At 45.4% G+C, this 18,747-nt stretch overlaps 1 protein-coding gene across 7 annotated transcripts in view; it reads right to left on the bottom strand.

Annotated features, from left to right (window-relative positions):
- The window catches only part of atg13 (ATG13 autophagy related 13 homolog (S. cerevisiae)), a 108,411-nt gene that overhangs the window by 33,835 nt on the left and 55,829 nt on the right, over window positions 1–18,747 (bottom strand). For 4 of the 7 annotated variants that reach the window (XM_086007609.1, XM_086007612.1, XM_086007613.1 and 1 more), the window contains one exon: window positions 16,786–16,884. The exons of the other annotated variants lie outside the window; for them this stretch is intronic. In XM_086007609.1, coding sequence (XP_085863735.1) covers window positions 16,786–16,884 — 99 coding nt within the window. The remainder of the gene's footprint in view (window positions 1–16,785; window positions 16,885–18,747) is intronic. 7 annotated transcript variants of the gene reach the window in all.

Genomic DNA, 18,747 nt, shown 5'->3' with positions numbered 1-18,747 from the left:
GGAGCAGACTCGAAGGGCCAAATGGCCTACTCCTGCTCCTATTTCTTATGTAAAGAAAAGTATGAGAGAGCTCCATTTAAGGTCAGAAGATAGTGAGGCCAAGGTGAAGGGTGAAGAGTGGAACCAGAAGTAAGAATGATAGTGTATAACAAGATTGCCATAGTGAAAAACATGGCGATCATTAAGATGTAGTGAATAAGTCATGGCACTGTGGCAAGACTGGAAGATCGTACAATCTAAAGAAATTTGATGAATGTGGAAAGGAGTGCATCAAGTCAGATGATGACAAGAAGTAGTCACTGATATGAAGAAGCAACAGAGTGAGAGAGAGGACAAAGCCCTGGAGAACCAATGAGTCAACTACAGCACAAAGTGTGATTCAACACTGTTCTGAACTGGCTGCTGAAAATTATGTAACAGCAGTCTAGAGATGGTTCGGATGACTGTGGCATTGCTACTCGAGTTAAAGTATATTTTTCTGGACTGTTGTTGCACGATCCCTTGCAACTAGATTAGAACAGCATAACCATCTGTTGCTGAATGATAATTTGGGCATGATGTAGCTAGAGTAGAAATAAAAAGCAGCTGGTCCTGACATCAAATAAAAACAACAAATTTAAAAGTTACATCCTTCGTCAAGAGAACTGCACCTCCTCTGAGAAAATCGCTGCTAATCTATTTTGGGGGTGGGGGGACATGAAAGAAGAGGGGAAAAGCAAGAAAGAGTAGAACATGACGGATGAAAGCTCCGGAAATCTTCATTAAACAACTCCTAGGTCTTTGGAGTTCAAGCTTTGCAGTAGAGCTATTCCATACGGCAGCACATTCTGATGTTTATTTTACTTAAAAGATTAAATTGATTTGCATCTTTGAACTCATCAGCAGCATTTTTCCTTGGTTGTGAAACAGCTAGTTTGTTCTATTTTATAGATTTGCGAGTTTGATGCAGACATATCTCTAATTATTCAACATTGGATTTATAATATCTGCTCTCTATTGTTCAGTTTGCATATCTATGAAGTACTAAATATTCCTTTTCACACAAATATTGTCCAAGAATTTACCAAACCAATGGTTTAAACAGAGAAAAATTCTATTAAACGAACAAATGCTAAGGTATCACAGCCTGCGTGCACTTTTTTTAACCCCACATCTGGTCAGCTGCCAAGATTGCATTCTTCCACCTTCAGATCATTGCCCAAATGCACCCCTGCTGTACCCTCTCAAGTGCAGAAATCCTAAACTACACCTTAATCATCTCAAAAATTAATTTCCCTCCTCATTGGTGAAGGAGGTGAGGCCACACATAAACTAGTTGATCCAGAACTCTAAACTCAAATCCCGTCTCATAAACTCATCACTTTCGTCCCGAGCATATTCCACTATCTCCCTGCCCCAGCATTTCGATTTCCAAATTGTTCATTATTAAAACCCTCCACTGTCTAGTTCCACACTAACAGCACCATTAATGTTTAATGGCATTACCATCGCCGAATCTCACACCATCAACATCCTGCAGTCACCTTTCACCATAAACTCAACTGGACAGTCACATAAATGCTGTGGTTACTAGAGCAGGATAGAGGCTGAGTATTCTGCGACGACTGGCTCACATATTGACTCTCCCACCGCCTACAAGACGCAAATCAGGAGTGTGATGGAACACTCTCTATTTGCTTGGATGGTTGTAGCTGTAACAACAGTAAGAATAAAAATATATGTTTTGTATGTGTGATGGACTCGAGACTATTAATATATAAGATGTATGTAATAAAGATGAGTTTGATGTCTATGGATCTCTCTGCTCAAGGCAACGGCGCGAAACTTAAAGGAAACCTGCATAACAGGATAACCCCCACAGACACTCACCATCGAAACTCAGGGGCCACTAAAAGGATGGCACCAGCCACTGCAGACAGACACATGTTCAAAGGAAAGCCAATCAAGAACTGCCATAAAACTAAGACCCAATCCTGGGGTCTTAGCAATTTAGACTAGAGACAATGGGGGAAAAATTCAGTTGGTTGCGCCTCCCGTTCGCGCCTTAAGAGTGCGCGAACGGGACGCAAAGCAACTAGCGCCCGGGCGCGGCACTACCCACGCCTCCCGCAAAATTCAGCGGGAGGTTAGTGGTGGCGCTAACCGGTAGCGCCCTGCGGCGCTGAGCCACTAGCGATGACGTCATTGACGTGCGCAGCGCCCCACTCACGCCCCGGCCACGATTTCGGGAGCACCCGCTGACTTACCGCCGGACGCTATGTCCGACAGGGTCGGGGGGCGTACCTACGGCCGGGGAGGCGCAATTTAAAGTAGAGGTGCGGGGCGGCCATTTTTGTTGCTGGCCGCCTGCCAGCACCTGCCTGCGCTCCCGTCCCAGACCTCCTGCAACGCCCCCCCCCCGCACCCCTGCGGAGTGCTGGCTGCGCTCCAAGAGCCCGGCACTTCACTTGAGTGCCGGGCTCTTTTGCCTGCACTCCCGATCCCCGGAGGCCCAGCTGGGCCCCAGGCGGCGTAGCACAAGGCCCCTCCCCTTTAAGAAGGGGAGGAAGGCCTGCAATGCCGCGGCGCGACGTGCCGTGCCGCAGCGTGTGGCGCATAACGCCGCAATATTGACTCACAGCACCCCAAGAGGGATGCGCCCCGCTTCCCTCTTGGGGCACAACCACTCAATTTCCAGCGAGGGGACGCTAATTTTTCCGGGGCGCTACTCAATTTTTAGCCCAATGAACGTAAGAAATAGGAACAGGAATAGGCCACTTTGCCCCTTGAGCCTGCTCCGCCATTCAATAAGATCATGGCTGACCTTGGGCTCAAAGCCACTTCCCCGCCCGCTCCCCATAACCCTTCACTCCCTTATCATGCAAAAATCTGTCTATCTCCACCTTAAATGTATTTAATGACCCAGCCTCCACAGCTCTCTGGGGCAGAGAATTCCACAGATTTACGACCCTCAGAGAAGAAATTCTTCCTCATCTCAGTTCTAAAAGGGCGACCCTTTATTCTAAAACTGTGCCCCCGCGTTCTAGATTTCCCCACGAGGGGAACCATCCTCTCTGCATCTACCTTGCCATGCTCCCTCAGTATCTTATACGTTTCAATAAGATCACCTTTCATGCTTCTAAATTCCAATGAGTATAGGCCCAGCCTGCTCAACCTTTCCTCCCAAGTCAAACCCCTCATCTCTGGAATTAACCTAGTGAATCGTCTCTGAACTACCTCCAATGCAAGTATATCCTTCCTTAAATAAGGAGACCAAAACTGTACACAGTACTCAAGGTGTGGTCTCACCAATACCCTGTACAGTTGCAGCAGAACTTCCCTGCTTTTGTACTCCAGCCCCTTTGAAATAAAGACCAACATTCCATTTGCCTTTTTGATTACTTGCTGTACCTGCATGCTAACTTTTTGTGTTTCATGCACAAGGACCCCCAGGTCCCTCTGAACTGTAGCATTTTGTAATCTCTCTCCATTTAAATAATAGTTTGCTTTTTTATTTTTCCTGCCAAAGTGGATAACCTCGCACTTTCCCACATTATACTCCATCTGTCAAATGTTTGCCCACTCACTTAGCCTGTCTATATCCCTTTGCAGGTTCTTCGAGTCCTCTGCACAACTTGCTTTCCCACCCATCTTTGTATCATCCGCAAAATTGGCTACATTACATTCGGTCCCTTCATCTAAGTCATTAATGTAGATTGTAAATAGTTGAGGCCCCAGCACCGATCCCTGTGGCACCCCACTAGTTACCGTTTGCCAACCGGAAAATGACCCATTTATCCCGACTCTCTGCTTTCTGTTAGTTAGCCAATTCTCTATCCATGCTAATATATTACCCCCAACTCCGTGAGCTCTTATCTTATGCAGTAACCTTTTGTGGCACCTTATCAAATGCCTTCTGGAAATCTAAATACACCACATCCACTGGTTCACCTTTGTCCACCCTGCTCGTTACCTCCTCAAACAATTCCAGCAAGTTTGTTAAACATGATTTCCCTTTCATAAAACCATGCGGACTCTGCTTGACTGCATTATGATTTTCCAAATGCACTGCTACTGCTTCCTTTGACAGATGTTAGGCTAGCTGGTCTATAGTTTCCTGCTTTCGGTCTCCCTCCTTTCTTAAATAGTGGTGTTACATTTGCAGTTTTCCAATCCGCTGGGACCTCTCCAGAGTCCAGTGAATTTTGGTATATTGCAACCAACGCATCCACTATCTCTGCAGCCACTTCTTTTAAGACCCTGGGATGCAGGCCATCTGGTCCAGGGGACTTGTTAAAATAATGGGACGAAAAGACAACAAGTACTGTACTATTTCCTTCGTGATAGTGATTGTCTTTAGTTCCCCCCTCCTTGTGGCCCCATGATTATCCATTATTGGGATGTTGTTAGTGTCTTCTACCATGAAGAGAGATACAAAATATTTGTTCAGAGTCTCTGCCATTTCCCCGTTCCCCATTATTAATTCCCCAGTCTCATCCTCTAAGGGACCAACGTTTACTTTAGCTACCCTCTTCCTTTTTATATACCTGTAGAAGCTCTTACTATCTGTTTTACTGTTTCTTGCCAGTTTACTCTCAATTCATCTTCTCTCTATTATTTTTTTAGTCATCCTTTGCTGGTTTTTAAAAATTTCCCAATGCTCTGGTCTCCCACCAATCTTGGCAACATTGTATGCCTTCGTTTTCAATTTGATACCATCCTTTACTTCCTTAGTTAGCCACGGATGATGCTCCCTTCTCTTAAAATCTTTCTTTCTCACTGGAATATATTTTTGTTGAGAGTTATGAAATAGCTCCTTAAATGTCCGCCACTGCATTTCAACTGTCTTACCCTTTAATTTAGGTTTCCAGTCCACTTTAGCCAGTTCTGCCCTCATGCCACTGTAATTGCCTTTGTTTAAAATCCAACTTTCTCACCCTCCAACTGAATTTGAAATGCAACCATGCTATGATCACTTTTTCCTAGAGGATCCTTTACTATGAGATCATTTATTAATTCTGTCTCATTACATAGTACCAGATCCAAGATAGCCTGCTCCCTGGTCATTACATACTGTTCTAGGAAACCATCCCGGATGCACTCTATGAACTCCTCCTCAAGGCTACCATGGCCAATTTGATTTGTCCAATCAATATGGGGATTAAAACCACCCATGATTATTACTGTACCTTTTTTTACAGGCCTCCATTATTTGTTGATTTATACTCTGTCCAACAGTACTGCTACTGTTTGGGGGCCTGTAGACTACACCCACCAGAGACTTTTTCCCTTTATTATTTTTTATCTCCACCCAAACCGATTCTACATCTTGATCTTCTGAGCCAATATCACAATGGACTTAAAAAAAATATATAAATGCCACGAGCTCCCCAAAGGACGCATGTTGGCTCTCTCTCGCTCTCTGGATGACTACACAGAAAAACAAGAAGCCCTCCCTCTACAGACCAGAACAAGAAGCAAGGAAAAAGGCCGTGTGCATTGCTTGACTCATGGAAGTACAAGTCTGTGTAAATCTAACCCATTACCTTACGTGTTGTAATCGAGTAGAGTCCATAAATACCAGTAGGCTATTGTTTTGATGTTTATGAGTGCGTGTATTTAATAAACTTGCATGAGTGTGTGTGTTTAATAAACTTATTCCAAATTGTTTCAAAAGAATTGGTCTTGCTGTCAATTTAATGCCAGTCGAAATAAAAAGCATACAAAACTGGGGGCTCATCTGGGATCTGACAGAGACAGCTTTAGATCATTCGTTTAAACAATTGGAAATTTCGGGAGTTGCGATTCTAACCTGTGGTGCGAAGTTTTAAAGTAAATTCAAAAGACACAGGATGAAGGGATTGGGGGCATACAAAAAGCCAGCAAAAGACGTAGCTGTAGCCTACCATGAGAAAATATATGAAAAGGTGTCCATAAGGAACTTACAAGAGTTACAGGCACGATGCATCTGTAAGGGCCAACATGCGTCCTTTGGGGAGCTCATGGCATTTATCCAGGAGAGGGTAGACGAGGGAAAGCTAAGGCCCAAACAGGCAAACGGTCTCTTGGCATTCGGGGCACATTACTGTGCTCGGAGAGATGAGGAATTAATGAGGCAGGATGCAAAAGAGATTCGAGATTTAAAGGGAGAGATACAAGATTTAAAAGAGCTAAAAGTCAGAGAGATTCAATGAAAAGAAAAAAAGAGATTCAAAGTATGAAAGAACAGAAAGAAGAAGGCATCCAGCTTGTTAGGCAGTTAAAAGGAGGGAGAAATCCAGCATTTGAGAGAAGAAATCGATCGATTAAACCACAGTATCAGGCAACTAGAAAGAGGAGCCGAGCAGGCAGCTTAGTTGCTACAGCAACAAAGCCTCTCAAATTTAAATGCAGGACCAGCCGTCGCTGCTGCAAATGAAACGAGGTTAGAACTCAAGAAATATAAACTGGAAAACCTGGGGCTCCGGCAGGAAGTAGAAGACGTTAGGGGGGCATTAAGGGAAGCAATCAAGAAGCCACATAGGGAGGCAGACCACTCCCGGTGCCACCTAGAAATAGCACAGCTAAAGAGTAAATTAAGGCAGCAACAGGCTCTAGTATCCGCAGTAACACAGGGAGCCATGACAGAGACAACAGAAGGGGATGAGGGGGAGACAGATTGGGAAGAGGAAGGCAGTCAATATAATCACCAGGAGGGCGGTGAAGGATGGGATACTTTGGCAACACAAGGGCCAACCGTAGCAGTAGTGACCACCTCTTTACGGCGTAATGTGCATGGTCACATCACTAGTAACCATACCAACTCACGGCCCATATCTGGTGCTCACACCACGGCGTGTAGCCACGAGTTGGGGCCGACCCACTGGTACTTAATAGGAGGTGGGCAGATTTCAGGAGGGGTCACCCCGAGTTAGGAGAGAGAGACTTAACACGAGTCCTCCTCTTGGCCTGTTCCACTTCTTTAAAAAATAATCTGCCAGACGCGATCCTCCAGCGTGGCACAGCAACCGATGCAGTCGTGACTGAGATCCTAAACCATTTAGGGATCCAAAACTTAATTTAGTGGCAATGCTTAGTCAGACCAAACAGCACCCAGATGAGACCCCTAGAGCCTTCAGTAATCGCCTGTATGATATCTATGAATGTACCCAGAACCAGGCACCCGCAAATGCTGCAGCAGGAAAGAATCAGGAACAATTCAAAATGATGTTCCTGACCCAACTCCACTCTTTGGTTAAAACCACCCTGGGCATAGCCGTGAGGCCCACCGATCAGTGGACAGATATAGAGACTAACATTCAAAGAGCCTGGGAGATGGTAAAAGACCAGTTAAAGGTGAAGTCACCACCCACCGCAAAGAAACCAGTGTCAGCGGTGGAGGGATCTAGGTATAACCCCTTTAGGGGGGACAGTGCTTTAATTGCAAGACGGAAGGTCACCTAGCAAAACACTGCAGGAGACCCAGACAGGCACCGGACCACGATGCAATGCATAGATACCTCCCGAGGGACGAACCCAAACCCTCTGGGATGGAACAACAATTGCCTCAGTTAGTAACCCTTCTAAAAAAGGACGAATCCAAGTCCTCTGGGACGGATCAACGATTGGACCAGTTGATAACCCTCATGAAAGCCCAAATTGTCACGGGTGGTATGCAAAATCATTTACCGGTGCACGCAATCGCCAATGTACACCCATTGGGGATGCAAAATCCTATCGTCAATGCACACCCATTGGAGGGACTTCTCCAAAGATCCACCCTGTGATGGGGTTTGGCCCCCAAAGATTGGTCGGAAGTGGGGTTCCGACATGATGGTAGTGGGAGACCAGTAGTCCTTGTTGTCTTAAAAGGGGGCCGGCAGCAGATTATGCTTATAGACACTGGCTCAGCTGTTACCATCACCCACACCCCATACCCTGAACACCATGCAGCGGCTGGCAAAGGTTGTATGGCCCTTAAAGGGTTTAATGGTGATACAACCACCGCGTATACAGGGAAGGCCTCTGAACTACAGTTGGGAGGCTTCACCTGCAAGGTCCCAGCGCCGATGCTGATGACCACCCCCGACAGAAGGAGAATTTTAGGGACTGATGTGTTGGATCAGTATGGCGCGGTAATGGATTACAATCGGGACTGTGTTTGGATGGGTTTGAGAAATAATGCAAAAGTGATAGAAATTTCAGATGCTCACTCGGTTTTTGCTATTAAAAAGTTATCAGAGTATGACCCTCTGGGGAGCGAAAATGAAGCTGTGGCAAAACTAATTCAGGAACACCTAGCGGTGTTTGCCACGTGCAAGCACGATTGTGGCAAAATGGCAGGCGAAGAGTCTATTGAGGGACCCCCCCACTCATTCACTAAACAGTACCCCATCCCAAAGGAGAGTCACCCTTACATCCGAGACACCATAAAATCCACAGTCGAGCAGGGTGTTGTTAGGACAGGCACTTTCACAACCAATTCACCCACCTGGCCGGTTAAAAAGCCTGATAGCAGTTGGCGACTATTGATTACAGAAAGTTAAATTCTGCATCACCAGCCTGCTCACCGGTAGTAAGAGAAGCTCCAACCATATTATCTCAAATTCCTGCTGGTTCCAAATACTTCTCGACCCTCGACATCGCCAATGGATTCTGGAGTATCCCTGTTAAAAGGGAGGACCAGTACAAATTCGCGTTCACATTTGAGGACCAGAGCTACACCTGGACATGCCTGCCTCAGGGGTTCCACAATGCCCCTACGATCTTCCACAAAAGAATGGCTGCAGTTTTAAAAGACTTTTCCTGCCCTACCTGCTTGCTACAGTACGTAGACGATCTATTGCTGGCAACCGATAACATGGAGGAGCATCTGTCCCTTTTGCACGAACTGTTGACATTGTTGGCTCAGGCGGGACTAAAGGTAAATCCCCGTAAGGCTCAGTTGGTAAAAGAACGGGTCACCTTTCTGGGAGTGTCCATTTCTCCAGAGGGATTGTCCCCTGACTCCCACAAAGTGGAGATAATACAGCGACTACCATTACCCACTTCCAAAACAGCCCTACGATCATTCTTGGGTTTGTTGGGGTACCAAAGGAACTTTATCCCAGGCTTTGCAAAGTACGCAAAGCCCTTGTATGATTTGATAAAACTGCGGGGTGATGACCTACGCCCGGCATGGACTGATGCTCACACCCAGTCCGTGCCAAATTAAAAACTGCAGTGATACAGGCCGCATGTCCGATTCCTCCGGATCCCACGCAGCCATTCCATTTTGGATGTCAGGGCCACAGAACAAAGCCTCGCCACAATTCTATGCCAAACGCGAGCTAATCAACTGCAGCTCATTGCATATGCGTCTCGAATTCTGCAGAAAAGATGTATACTGCGTGAGCGCCACCTGCTGGCCGTCTTCTGGGCGGTACATCATTTTACCTTTATTTCTTCTCATGCCTCTGAAACTACTGATGAAACCTGGAGATTTGCTAGTTTCCTCGCAGCGCCTCAGCAAATGGACATTGGAATTTATGGAAAGACACATTGGTATCATTTCCAAACCCACCACATTGCTTCCACAATTTCTGGTTTATGAGGGGGAACCACATGAATGTCCGCTGCCCCTGATTAACTTTGAGACCCATCCTGTGCAGAAAGAGCCCATACAGGGAGCCCCAGATGTCTATGGGTCCTCATATCACATCGAGGGATCCCCCCACACCGGGAATGCTGTGGTATTGCCAGAGAGAACCATCCAGCGACGATGCAACTGACAGTCCTCACAATATGCAGAAATCGCCGCACTTCTAACCCCCGTGAAAGAAACCTCAGATAGACCCGTGACTAGTTAGTCTGATGGTGTTTATAGCATAGGCACTATGCTCTCCTTGCCCCTATACCACAAAAAAGACTACCGTACAATAGACGATAAGGCCCTGGTCACACCTGCTCTGGTCATACCTTAAACAGTGATCCCAGCCCTGCTTCATAGAAAAGGGGGTCCACATAATGAGGGATATTCCAGAGCAGACAAGGACGCTGCGATTGATAGGGAGACAGAGGATATAGTTGTTGAGCCCTGCAATGCTGTTAGCAAGGGCTCCCCAACAGATCACCTAGATTTAAAATCCCTGCAGCAGCAATGCTGACCATATGCCGTTGTAAGCGCCTGGCTCGAGGAAGGCAGACCCCTTCTTAAACCGACAGCCTGGGCCCCCAATACCACACTAGCCACTGCCCCCGACAGACCCCTTCCTCAACCGACAGCCTGGGCCCCCAATACCACACTAGCCACTGCCCCTGACTCAGGGGAGCAGGCGCTGATGTTCAAAAGAAAGCCATAGGCATGCCTGGTGGTGCGAGTTCCACCAGAGGTGGGTCAGGAACTGCTCTCCCTCTTTCACTCCCACCCCAGGGCAGGGCACTATTCGGCCCTGGTAACCTTCTATAAAGGTAGCATCCACAGCTTGGTGGCCTTCCATGAGCGAAACAATCAACCTATATGTGGCACAATGCCTACTGTGCCTGCAGCAATCCTTCCACGTGCACTAACCGAACCTTGCTTCAAAGCGCGCCCCCACCTCAAGGGTCATGGACTCACCTCCAGATAGACTTCACTGGGCCACTTCCACAGGCGCAAGGCAATTTTCAGCATGCCCTAGTGATGGTGGATCAATTCACTAAATGGATCGAAGCATTCCCCCGCCGCTCCAACACCGCAGTCACGGCAGCCAAAACACTATTAAATCATGTGTTTTGTAGGTGGGGAGTACCAGTACAAGTGGACAGTGATCAAGGTTCACACTTTACCGGTAAGATTTTTACCCACCTGCAGGAAACGTTGGGGCTAAAACACAAACTACATAGTGCTCACCACCCCCAGTCGTCCGGAGGGATCGAAAGGGGGAACAGGACCCTCAAGTTAATGTTAAAAAAATTGTGTGCGGACCACCTCACTCAATGGGCTAACATGCTGCCAATGTGCTTAATGGCAATGAGGTCCACACCTCATAAAACAATAGGAATCTCCCCATATCAGGCCATGATGGGGAGACTCACGAGAATGCCAGGCCAGCTAACACCAACGGCGATGAGCCCCTTGACAATGGAACCATGTAGTTCCAAGTGGTTGGAACAAGTGGCTGATCACACCGATCCGATGAATCGATTTGTGGCCATGAAATTGGGGAAGTCAAAAAGACAAATTAAAGGTACTTTGACAAGAAAGTACGCCCCTTTGAGTATCAGCTGGGGGACACTGTAATGATTCCAAATTATGGGAAAAAGAAGCATGCCTTCGAGCCCAGGTGGTGGAGACCGCATACGATTATAGACCAATTGAACCTCGCGGTTTATTGGATTCAGTTAGCGAGAAAAAAAGAGCGTTAAGTACAAGAAATGGTATCATGTTAACCAGTTAAAAACTGCCAAAGAGTAAATACTACACTGATCTTGTTTCCCACAGGACCATGATACGGATACAGATAACAGAACAATGCCATAAACAGCAGAGCTATACAAAAGCCAGGAGCCAGCCCATGGTGGGAAACAATGTATAATGTAGGACAACACCCCTGGCTCAGAACCCTCTCAATGCTTATGATACTGGCACAAGCCATAATTGTAATGACGGGGATCATCATGATCTGCTACCTGAGAAAACTCCTTAGGAAACTGAACCACCATATGCGAGCCCTGAGGAGATAAACTAAATGAGGGGTCAATAAGGATTTTCCCCCTCAAGGCAGGGAATCTGTAAGAATAAAAATATGTTTTGTATGTGTGATGGGCTCGAGACTATTATTAATATAAGATGTATGTAATAAAGATGAATTTGATGTCTATGGATCTCTCTGCTCAAGGCAACGGCGCGAAAATTAACAAAGGAAACCTGCATAACAGGATAACCCCTGACATAGACTCACCATCGAAACTCAAGAGCCACTAAAAGGGTGTTAACAAACAAGTAACTTAATCAAGAAATGGCACCAGCCACTGCAGACAGACACACGTTCAAAGGAAAGCCAATCAAGAGCTGCCATAAAACTAAGACCCAATCCTGGGGTCTTAGCAATTTAGACTAGAGACAATGGACTTAAAAAGATATAAAATAAGGAACCCAAAGGCTCTCGCTCTCTCTCTGGACGACCACGCGGAAAAACCTCTACAGACCAGACCAAGAAGCAAGGAAAAAGGCCGCGTACATTGCTTGACTCAAGGAAGTACAAGTCTGTGTAAATCTAACCCATTACCTTACGTGTTGTAATCGAGTCCATAAATACAAGTAGGCTATTGTTTTGATGTGCATGAGTGTGTGTATTTAATAAACTTGCATGCGTGTGTGTGTTTAATTAACTTATTCCAAATTGCTGTCAATTTAATGCCAGTCGAAATAAAAAGCTTACAACACTCAAGAAGCTTGACATAGTGCAGGACAAAGCAGTCCGCTTTATTAGGACCCCATCCACTGGCTTAAGCATCCACTCCTTGCACCACCGGAGTACTGTGCAGTGTGTACGAGTTACCGGATGCACTGCAGCAACTCGCCAAGATTTCTTTGGCAGCACCTCCCAAACCCACTACAGGTAGACTATCCTTTATCCGAAAACCTCGGGACCAGCCGTGTTTCGGTTTTCGGAGAATTTCGGATTTCGGAAGGTGGGTCGGCGGGGGGTCGGGGCCCGCGGACCCCCGCCGGCCCCGACCCCCCCGCCGCCGGCCCTGACCCCCGCCGACTTACGGTCAGGGTCGGCGGGGGGTCGTGCGCACGACTTACGCTGACGCTCAGCGTAAGTCGGCGGGGGTCGGGGTCGGGGCCGGCGGGGGGTCGTGCGCACAACTTACGCTGGACTTGCGCTGAACGAAAAAACCTTCGGTTTTTAGAGGGTTTCGGTTTTCGGAAGTTCGGATAAAGGGTCGTCTACCTGTACTGTACTTAGAAGGACAATGGTGGCAGGAGCACAAGAACAACAACTTGCATTTATATAGCACCTTTGACGTAGCAAACTGTCCCAAGGCACTGAATAAGAGCGCCATCAATAAAAACATTTTTTGACACCGAGCCACAGGAGATATCAGGACAGATGATCAAAAGCTTGGTTAAAGAGGTAGGTTTTAAGGAGTAGAGGAGGAGAGAGAAGTAGAGAGACGGAGATGTTTAGGAAGGGAATTCCAGAGTTTAGGGCCAAGGCAGCTGAAAGCACGGCCGCCAATGGTGGACTGATTAAAATCACCTCCAAGTTCCCCTCACCATTCTGACTTGAACATATATTGGGTGGGTCTTTTTACGCACGAGGCAAGCAGTGGTCACCCCAAACTCGAAGTTGCAACTAATAGTGCTTTTCTTGTGATACCATTGGCCTCAAGGATAATGGAAACACATTTAAACTGCTGATGAATCTCACCATACGTCCTATGTCTGGACACCTGTTTTGAAACATGCAGTCTTTTTCATCTTAGTTTCTCTATTTTCATTTGCTCTCATTCTTGACTGTCTTTACTAGGAAACAGAGGATTAAGAGACACTAGATTCTCAATTGGACTTGGCAGGAGATGGGCTTTTTCAAAGTCCTAATCGTCCCCATTCTACACCTTCAATTTGAGCCAGTGCTAGCATGTCTGAAGTTTTGCAAATAACCAAATATACCTCAAGTTCAAGTTGTCTGTATAACTGAAGGGTCGGTCATGTTTTTAAAAGGTACAGTTTACTTGGTAGTCTTGGTACTAAGACAATTATAAACTGCTAAGACACCACTACCACCACCATGCAATGCTGCCCCCAAGATGCACGGCCACACACCAATTGCGAGGTCCCACACAGGTCGCTCACCAGCTGCTGCCGCTGGAAAAGATACTGCGCATGCGCAGCCAGGCAACAAATTTAAAGAGACCAAAAAAAGAGGGAACATTGTCACCATGTACATTTGGCAGCCTGTAGGCAATAGCTTATCCATAGTGAAGCAGAAAGTACTAAGTTCTTATTCCTTAATATACCAACTAAATAAACTTTCTGGGTTGGTCCAAGTTATGCAAGTGGGTAAAAAAAAAACTTTAATTACTATTCACTTATTTATCATCAACCTGTCATTATTTCACAAAAATCTTACAAAAGTAATACATATTAACTCTCAAATTGTTCCTTTTGATAGCGTTTTTTTTTAATATAACATAAAAAAGACTGCCTACTTTCAATTCACAAAGTTAACATGTCAAAGTCTGAGAGGTGTGGCTAACTGTCAAGAATTAGTGATTAATCTGTCAATGCACAGTTAGTTAGGATAAATGACCCCGAGTATGTCTGCGTGTGGTGCAATCACACATCTACTCATATACACAAATAAAACAGCATTGAGCACTCTTTTTGCAAAATTATGGGACTAAAACTGGGGTTGGTTTCTGCATTGATATAGAAAGATTTTTTTAAAAGCAAATACAACCAGCAGCCAGCTATCACAATCCCCATTTCTTTTTCAGAAGACCTGTTCAAATACCAACTGGGAGGTACTGTAGTTTAGAAGATTCTTAGATAGTGATAAAATTGAATTGCTTGCCCTGGATACACACAGGGAAGTCTGCCTTTATGTCGAGGCCTGAATAAGGTTGAGAGCTTGTGTTGCAAGGCCTTTATTTATTTTTATTTTTTTAATTTCACTGATCTTTGTGGCCATGATGTACACACACATGCTGTTCATTATCTTAGGCCATAGGCAATCAGGAGAGATGAAAACAGGACAGGTGCACAGAAACAGGGAAACATAACTACAGAAAAGTGACTTTAAAAAATAGCAAAGTGCAAGACAACAGTTTTTATAATTATTTTTATGCCACCATTTCCCCCCCGCATCTGATATCTTCCCAATTCACTTTGCCCACCTAAGGGGATAGGCTGGAGACCTGCTCATGTGCTTCTGAAAATTTCTTCCTACAGCTAGAAGTTAAATGTTGCATGGTAAATGGCAGTAAAAGTCTCTGTTATTTTCCCTGCTTGCAAGTGGAGAAGTGCCTCACATTCTCACAATGGCATGACCGATGGCACTTTAATATTGCCTGGTTATTTCCCTCCATGTGTCCCTTTCCCCATTTTACTGGGCGTCAGTCATAACGACTCTGCTATCCAACATGGAGATCTAATCCCTGCACCAGTGTCATTTAAATACAGGTCATCACCTGGGATTTAGAATCCTTTTGGGCTGAAATAGGTATCAAAGTACCTCGAAAATGTAAACAACATCTTTTAAAAATATACCCCCGGTTTCATGCTATTTAAAATGAGTGTCTTATACATTAGGCACATCTTCCCCATCCAACACAACCGATACTGCAAAATTCTGAAGTTGTTGCACTGATGTTACTTCCTATATAAACAGAGAGCAAACAATATTTTTCTATAGGCCTTCCAAATCTTGCCTCAACTAATATCCACTAAAAAATATTGGCAACAGGACACTTAAACACTACATTTGAGATTTATCTGTCAGAGATGTAGCTCTGCAAGCCTGAATAGCAACCAGGTTGATGCTTTCCAGGGACACTCGCGTAATTTTTTTAAACTTCACTTTGATTACTTACAATTGCAAAGGGTTGGATTCCACAGATTGTGGTAACTCACATAATTTTGGTCATGTGGGCGTGGGAATTTATTCAACTGTTGGGGGTGGGGAAAGCAATGGATATGTCTCTTCTCCCTGCTTAACTTTCACATATACACTTCCTACTGGGGTTGTTAGATGGTAATCTGGAGCAGGAGCCTTGGCTGATTCATGCTTTCACTAGTCCCAAGACACTGGGACAATTGCAACCCTATACTGTTGCCCTGGCTGAGATTGGCTAACTTAGTTCAGGTCAAGGATGAAACTGGATCCACTTACACAGCACACAGACCATTTGACTAAAAAAAAGGCAAGTGGGCTGCAGTCTGCTCCTCTTAATTTAAAGATGGTTAATTCAAATTCTCGGATAATTCAAATTTTAGCATAAAATGCCCATTTTGCTGCGTTATTTACGTAGTTTAATTTAAATTATTGGGTAAATCAAATTTTTTACCGGAAAAAATGTCTTTGAATTATCAGGAATAGACCAGTTGCAAATTTTAGCTGTAAAATATGGCACGAGTCACACCATCAGATCAGTTTTTAAGACCCCTAATATAGGGGAGCTACATGGAATCGGTTTCTTCTTTCAACTAAACAACAATCAGAGACATATGAAGGGAGCCGGAAAGTCTAAGGAGCACTTTCTGTTCCAAGTACTGTATTTACCATTTTATAGTAAGTATCACAAAAATCTTTCACTTTTGTTTTTACAACATTTGAACGTTTTGGCCTCCATGAAGACCTGCCTGATCAGGTTTCCCTCTGATGTTTCCATCGTTGCTAGCTCACTTTGTGGCATCATATGATCGATCACCTTTATTTGGCTGGACTGCAAGGGTGCCCAGGCTTTGGCCCAGGGTGAAAGTCGATCTGGAGATGTCGGTAAATCAAGTTATCGGCTGACAGCATTGTTTTCTGCAGAAAGCTGGCTCCAGTTAGCTTTCAGGCAAGCTGAAAGTCATGGCCCTTGCTCATGTTAATTGAGACGCTTCAGGATACCTCCCAGTCAGTGATATCAAAGGCTACACAAGCACAAACCTGGTGGATCACCCTGCAGTTCAGAAAAGGTATTTTCACACCAAAAAATACTTTTGGAATAAAAAAACTCCACTGGTATTTCCTTCCCCTTTATGTCTGGAAAAAGGGCCAAGAAGTAATTTAAGATTTGCAGCCTGAACAATTTTTTGGCTTCAAACAAAATGTTGCCAAAAACTTGCAATTGTTTTCTGTTATAACTCACTTGATGCGTAAAGGCCAAACCTAGCAAGGGGACCTTCAGAGTGTCCATCACCACTGGCTTGGGAGTCTGAAAATGTGTCTTACTAACAGTAAACACACACTACACACAAACATACACATACACAAAAAAGAGAGAAAAAGAAGAAAAGGAAAACAGAACTTAGAGAGAGAAGAAAAATAAGAGTTTCTCATGCATCGACATCAACTGTGAAATGCAAGTTAACAATATTTGAAAAAAGACATTTCCAAAATATATTTATATTTATACAGGGACAGGGTACTGAATTTGGATGATCAGCCATGATCTCATTAAATGATGGAACAGACTCGAAGGGCCGAATGGCCTACTCCTGCTCCTATCTTCTATGTTTCTAGGTTATGAAAGCCATGCCATCACGGTGTACATTTAAATTGACAACTCGAGCAGCTTGCTGATAAAACAAAGAGCTACATTGAACATGGCTGCAATCTCATCCATTTACATCTATTGGTTGGTGGTCAATTCAACAACCTCCACCTAGTTGCTTGTGGGGTTGAGCTCCAAAGCCCCAAAGATACCCACACGGAGATCTCAGATTTTAAACTTCCAAATTTGGCTTCGCTCCTCCTCAATTTTCTCCTTGAGGTCTTGATGCTTTGCTGAACTATGATTCCACAAGCACCAAAGGGCCCATGTTTCATGTGTGTACCTAGACAGTGAGGTTTGACCAACTGTGGAGTCATCCATAGCCAAGCCCGATTCTGTCCACGCAGCTGGGGTCACTGGATAACGATCAGCAGAAGGAGCCCTGACCAGTTTTTTCCTCTTGCCCTGCGTACCGAGACTGATTGTTGCAGCCCCTTCAGCACCAAAGCTAAGATCAGCTTACTCAACAGAGACATGGGGAACTTCTGATCTGCATAGCTGAACTACATTGTCCTCGATTTTAACCCTCCCCCCTCAATGGGCAGGAAAGTGTCTAGGTGTGCACGGGTTTAAAATATCAGGATCGGGAAACCGGACCCCATTCCCACCCCGTTAAATTTTGAAGTGCAGGAATCAGGCCATGGACGAGGCTCCTGCCAAAGGCAGACTGGGCCTAATTACCATCCAAAGTCGCTGCCTGAAGACTAGGTGTTGTGACTTAAATTTAACAGAAAGCGAGGGAAGGGGGGCTCCCAAGCTGTGGGTTTTCCAGCAGCTGAACCGAGGCTGGAGAGTTAGTGGCTCTTTTTACACTCCTTGTTGGCCAAGAGGAGCTGGAGTGTTCCCGCCAGGCCCCTCACGGAAGCCTGCGGCCTCCCCCAGAGCTGATCGCCAGCCTCCCCGCTACCGCTCCCGATCTCCCTCCCCACTTCCCGATCGCCAACCTCCTTCCCCGCCTCCCGATTGCCGACCGAATGCTGGAGACCAAGGGTCCCTGGCTGCAGCCTCCTGCCCATTGGCCAGACTGTCCACCTCCACGTCCCCGGCTTTGCCAGGTTCTTCAGCCGTTTTCGGCCTCCACCACACCCTCCCACCCCTTCCTCATTAATAGCGGGAACATTGACTTTATCAACGTGACCTACCAAATTCCAGTTTTAACTAAGGTCAGCTGGATCTTTTAGTGGTGATAAATGCAGATTCTGTTTGGAGTTTTAGTTAATGCCCTGTTTATATTACAAATTATATTGCCAAATATCCCCAATACATGGTGCCAGATCTATCAAGTTTAAACGGCAGGGTGGACTTGGCAAAAGTGGAACAACTGTGCAAATGCAGTTGCTCAAAAGCCACATCCACAATTTTCTCATTTGATTAGAAATTTCCCCCAGTGTCGGGCAGAATTTGTACATACCAGTAGTGCCAATAGTGCATGGCTGGCTCCTACAGGCAGGATGACAGTGCAGTCTGCCAGCAGCCAGAAACAAAATGTACTGGAGGCAGCCATTTACCTTTCCTGTCTAGGGTCACCAGAGGTAACAAGTGAAACTATCTCCGAGG

The sequence above is a fragment of the Somniosus microcephalus genome, chromosome 15 (assembly GCF_052327205.1).
Source record: "Somniosus microcephalus isolate GS21.2 chromosome 15, FLI_Smic_1.0, whole genome shotgun sequence".
Lineage (NCBI taxonomy): Eukaryota > Metazoa > Chordata > Chondrichthyes > Squaliformes > Somniosidae > Somniosus > Somniosus microcephalus.
Note: the sequence above shows the minus strand (reverse complement) of the source record. Positions and strands in the feature narration are given on the sequence as shown.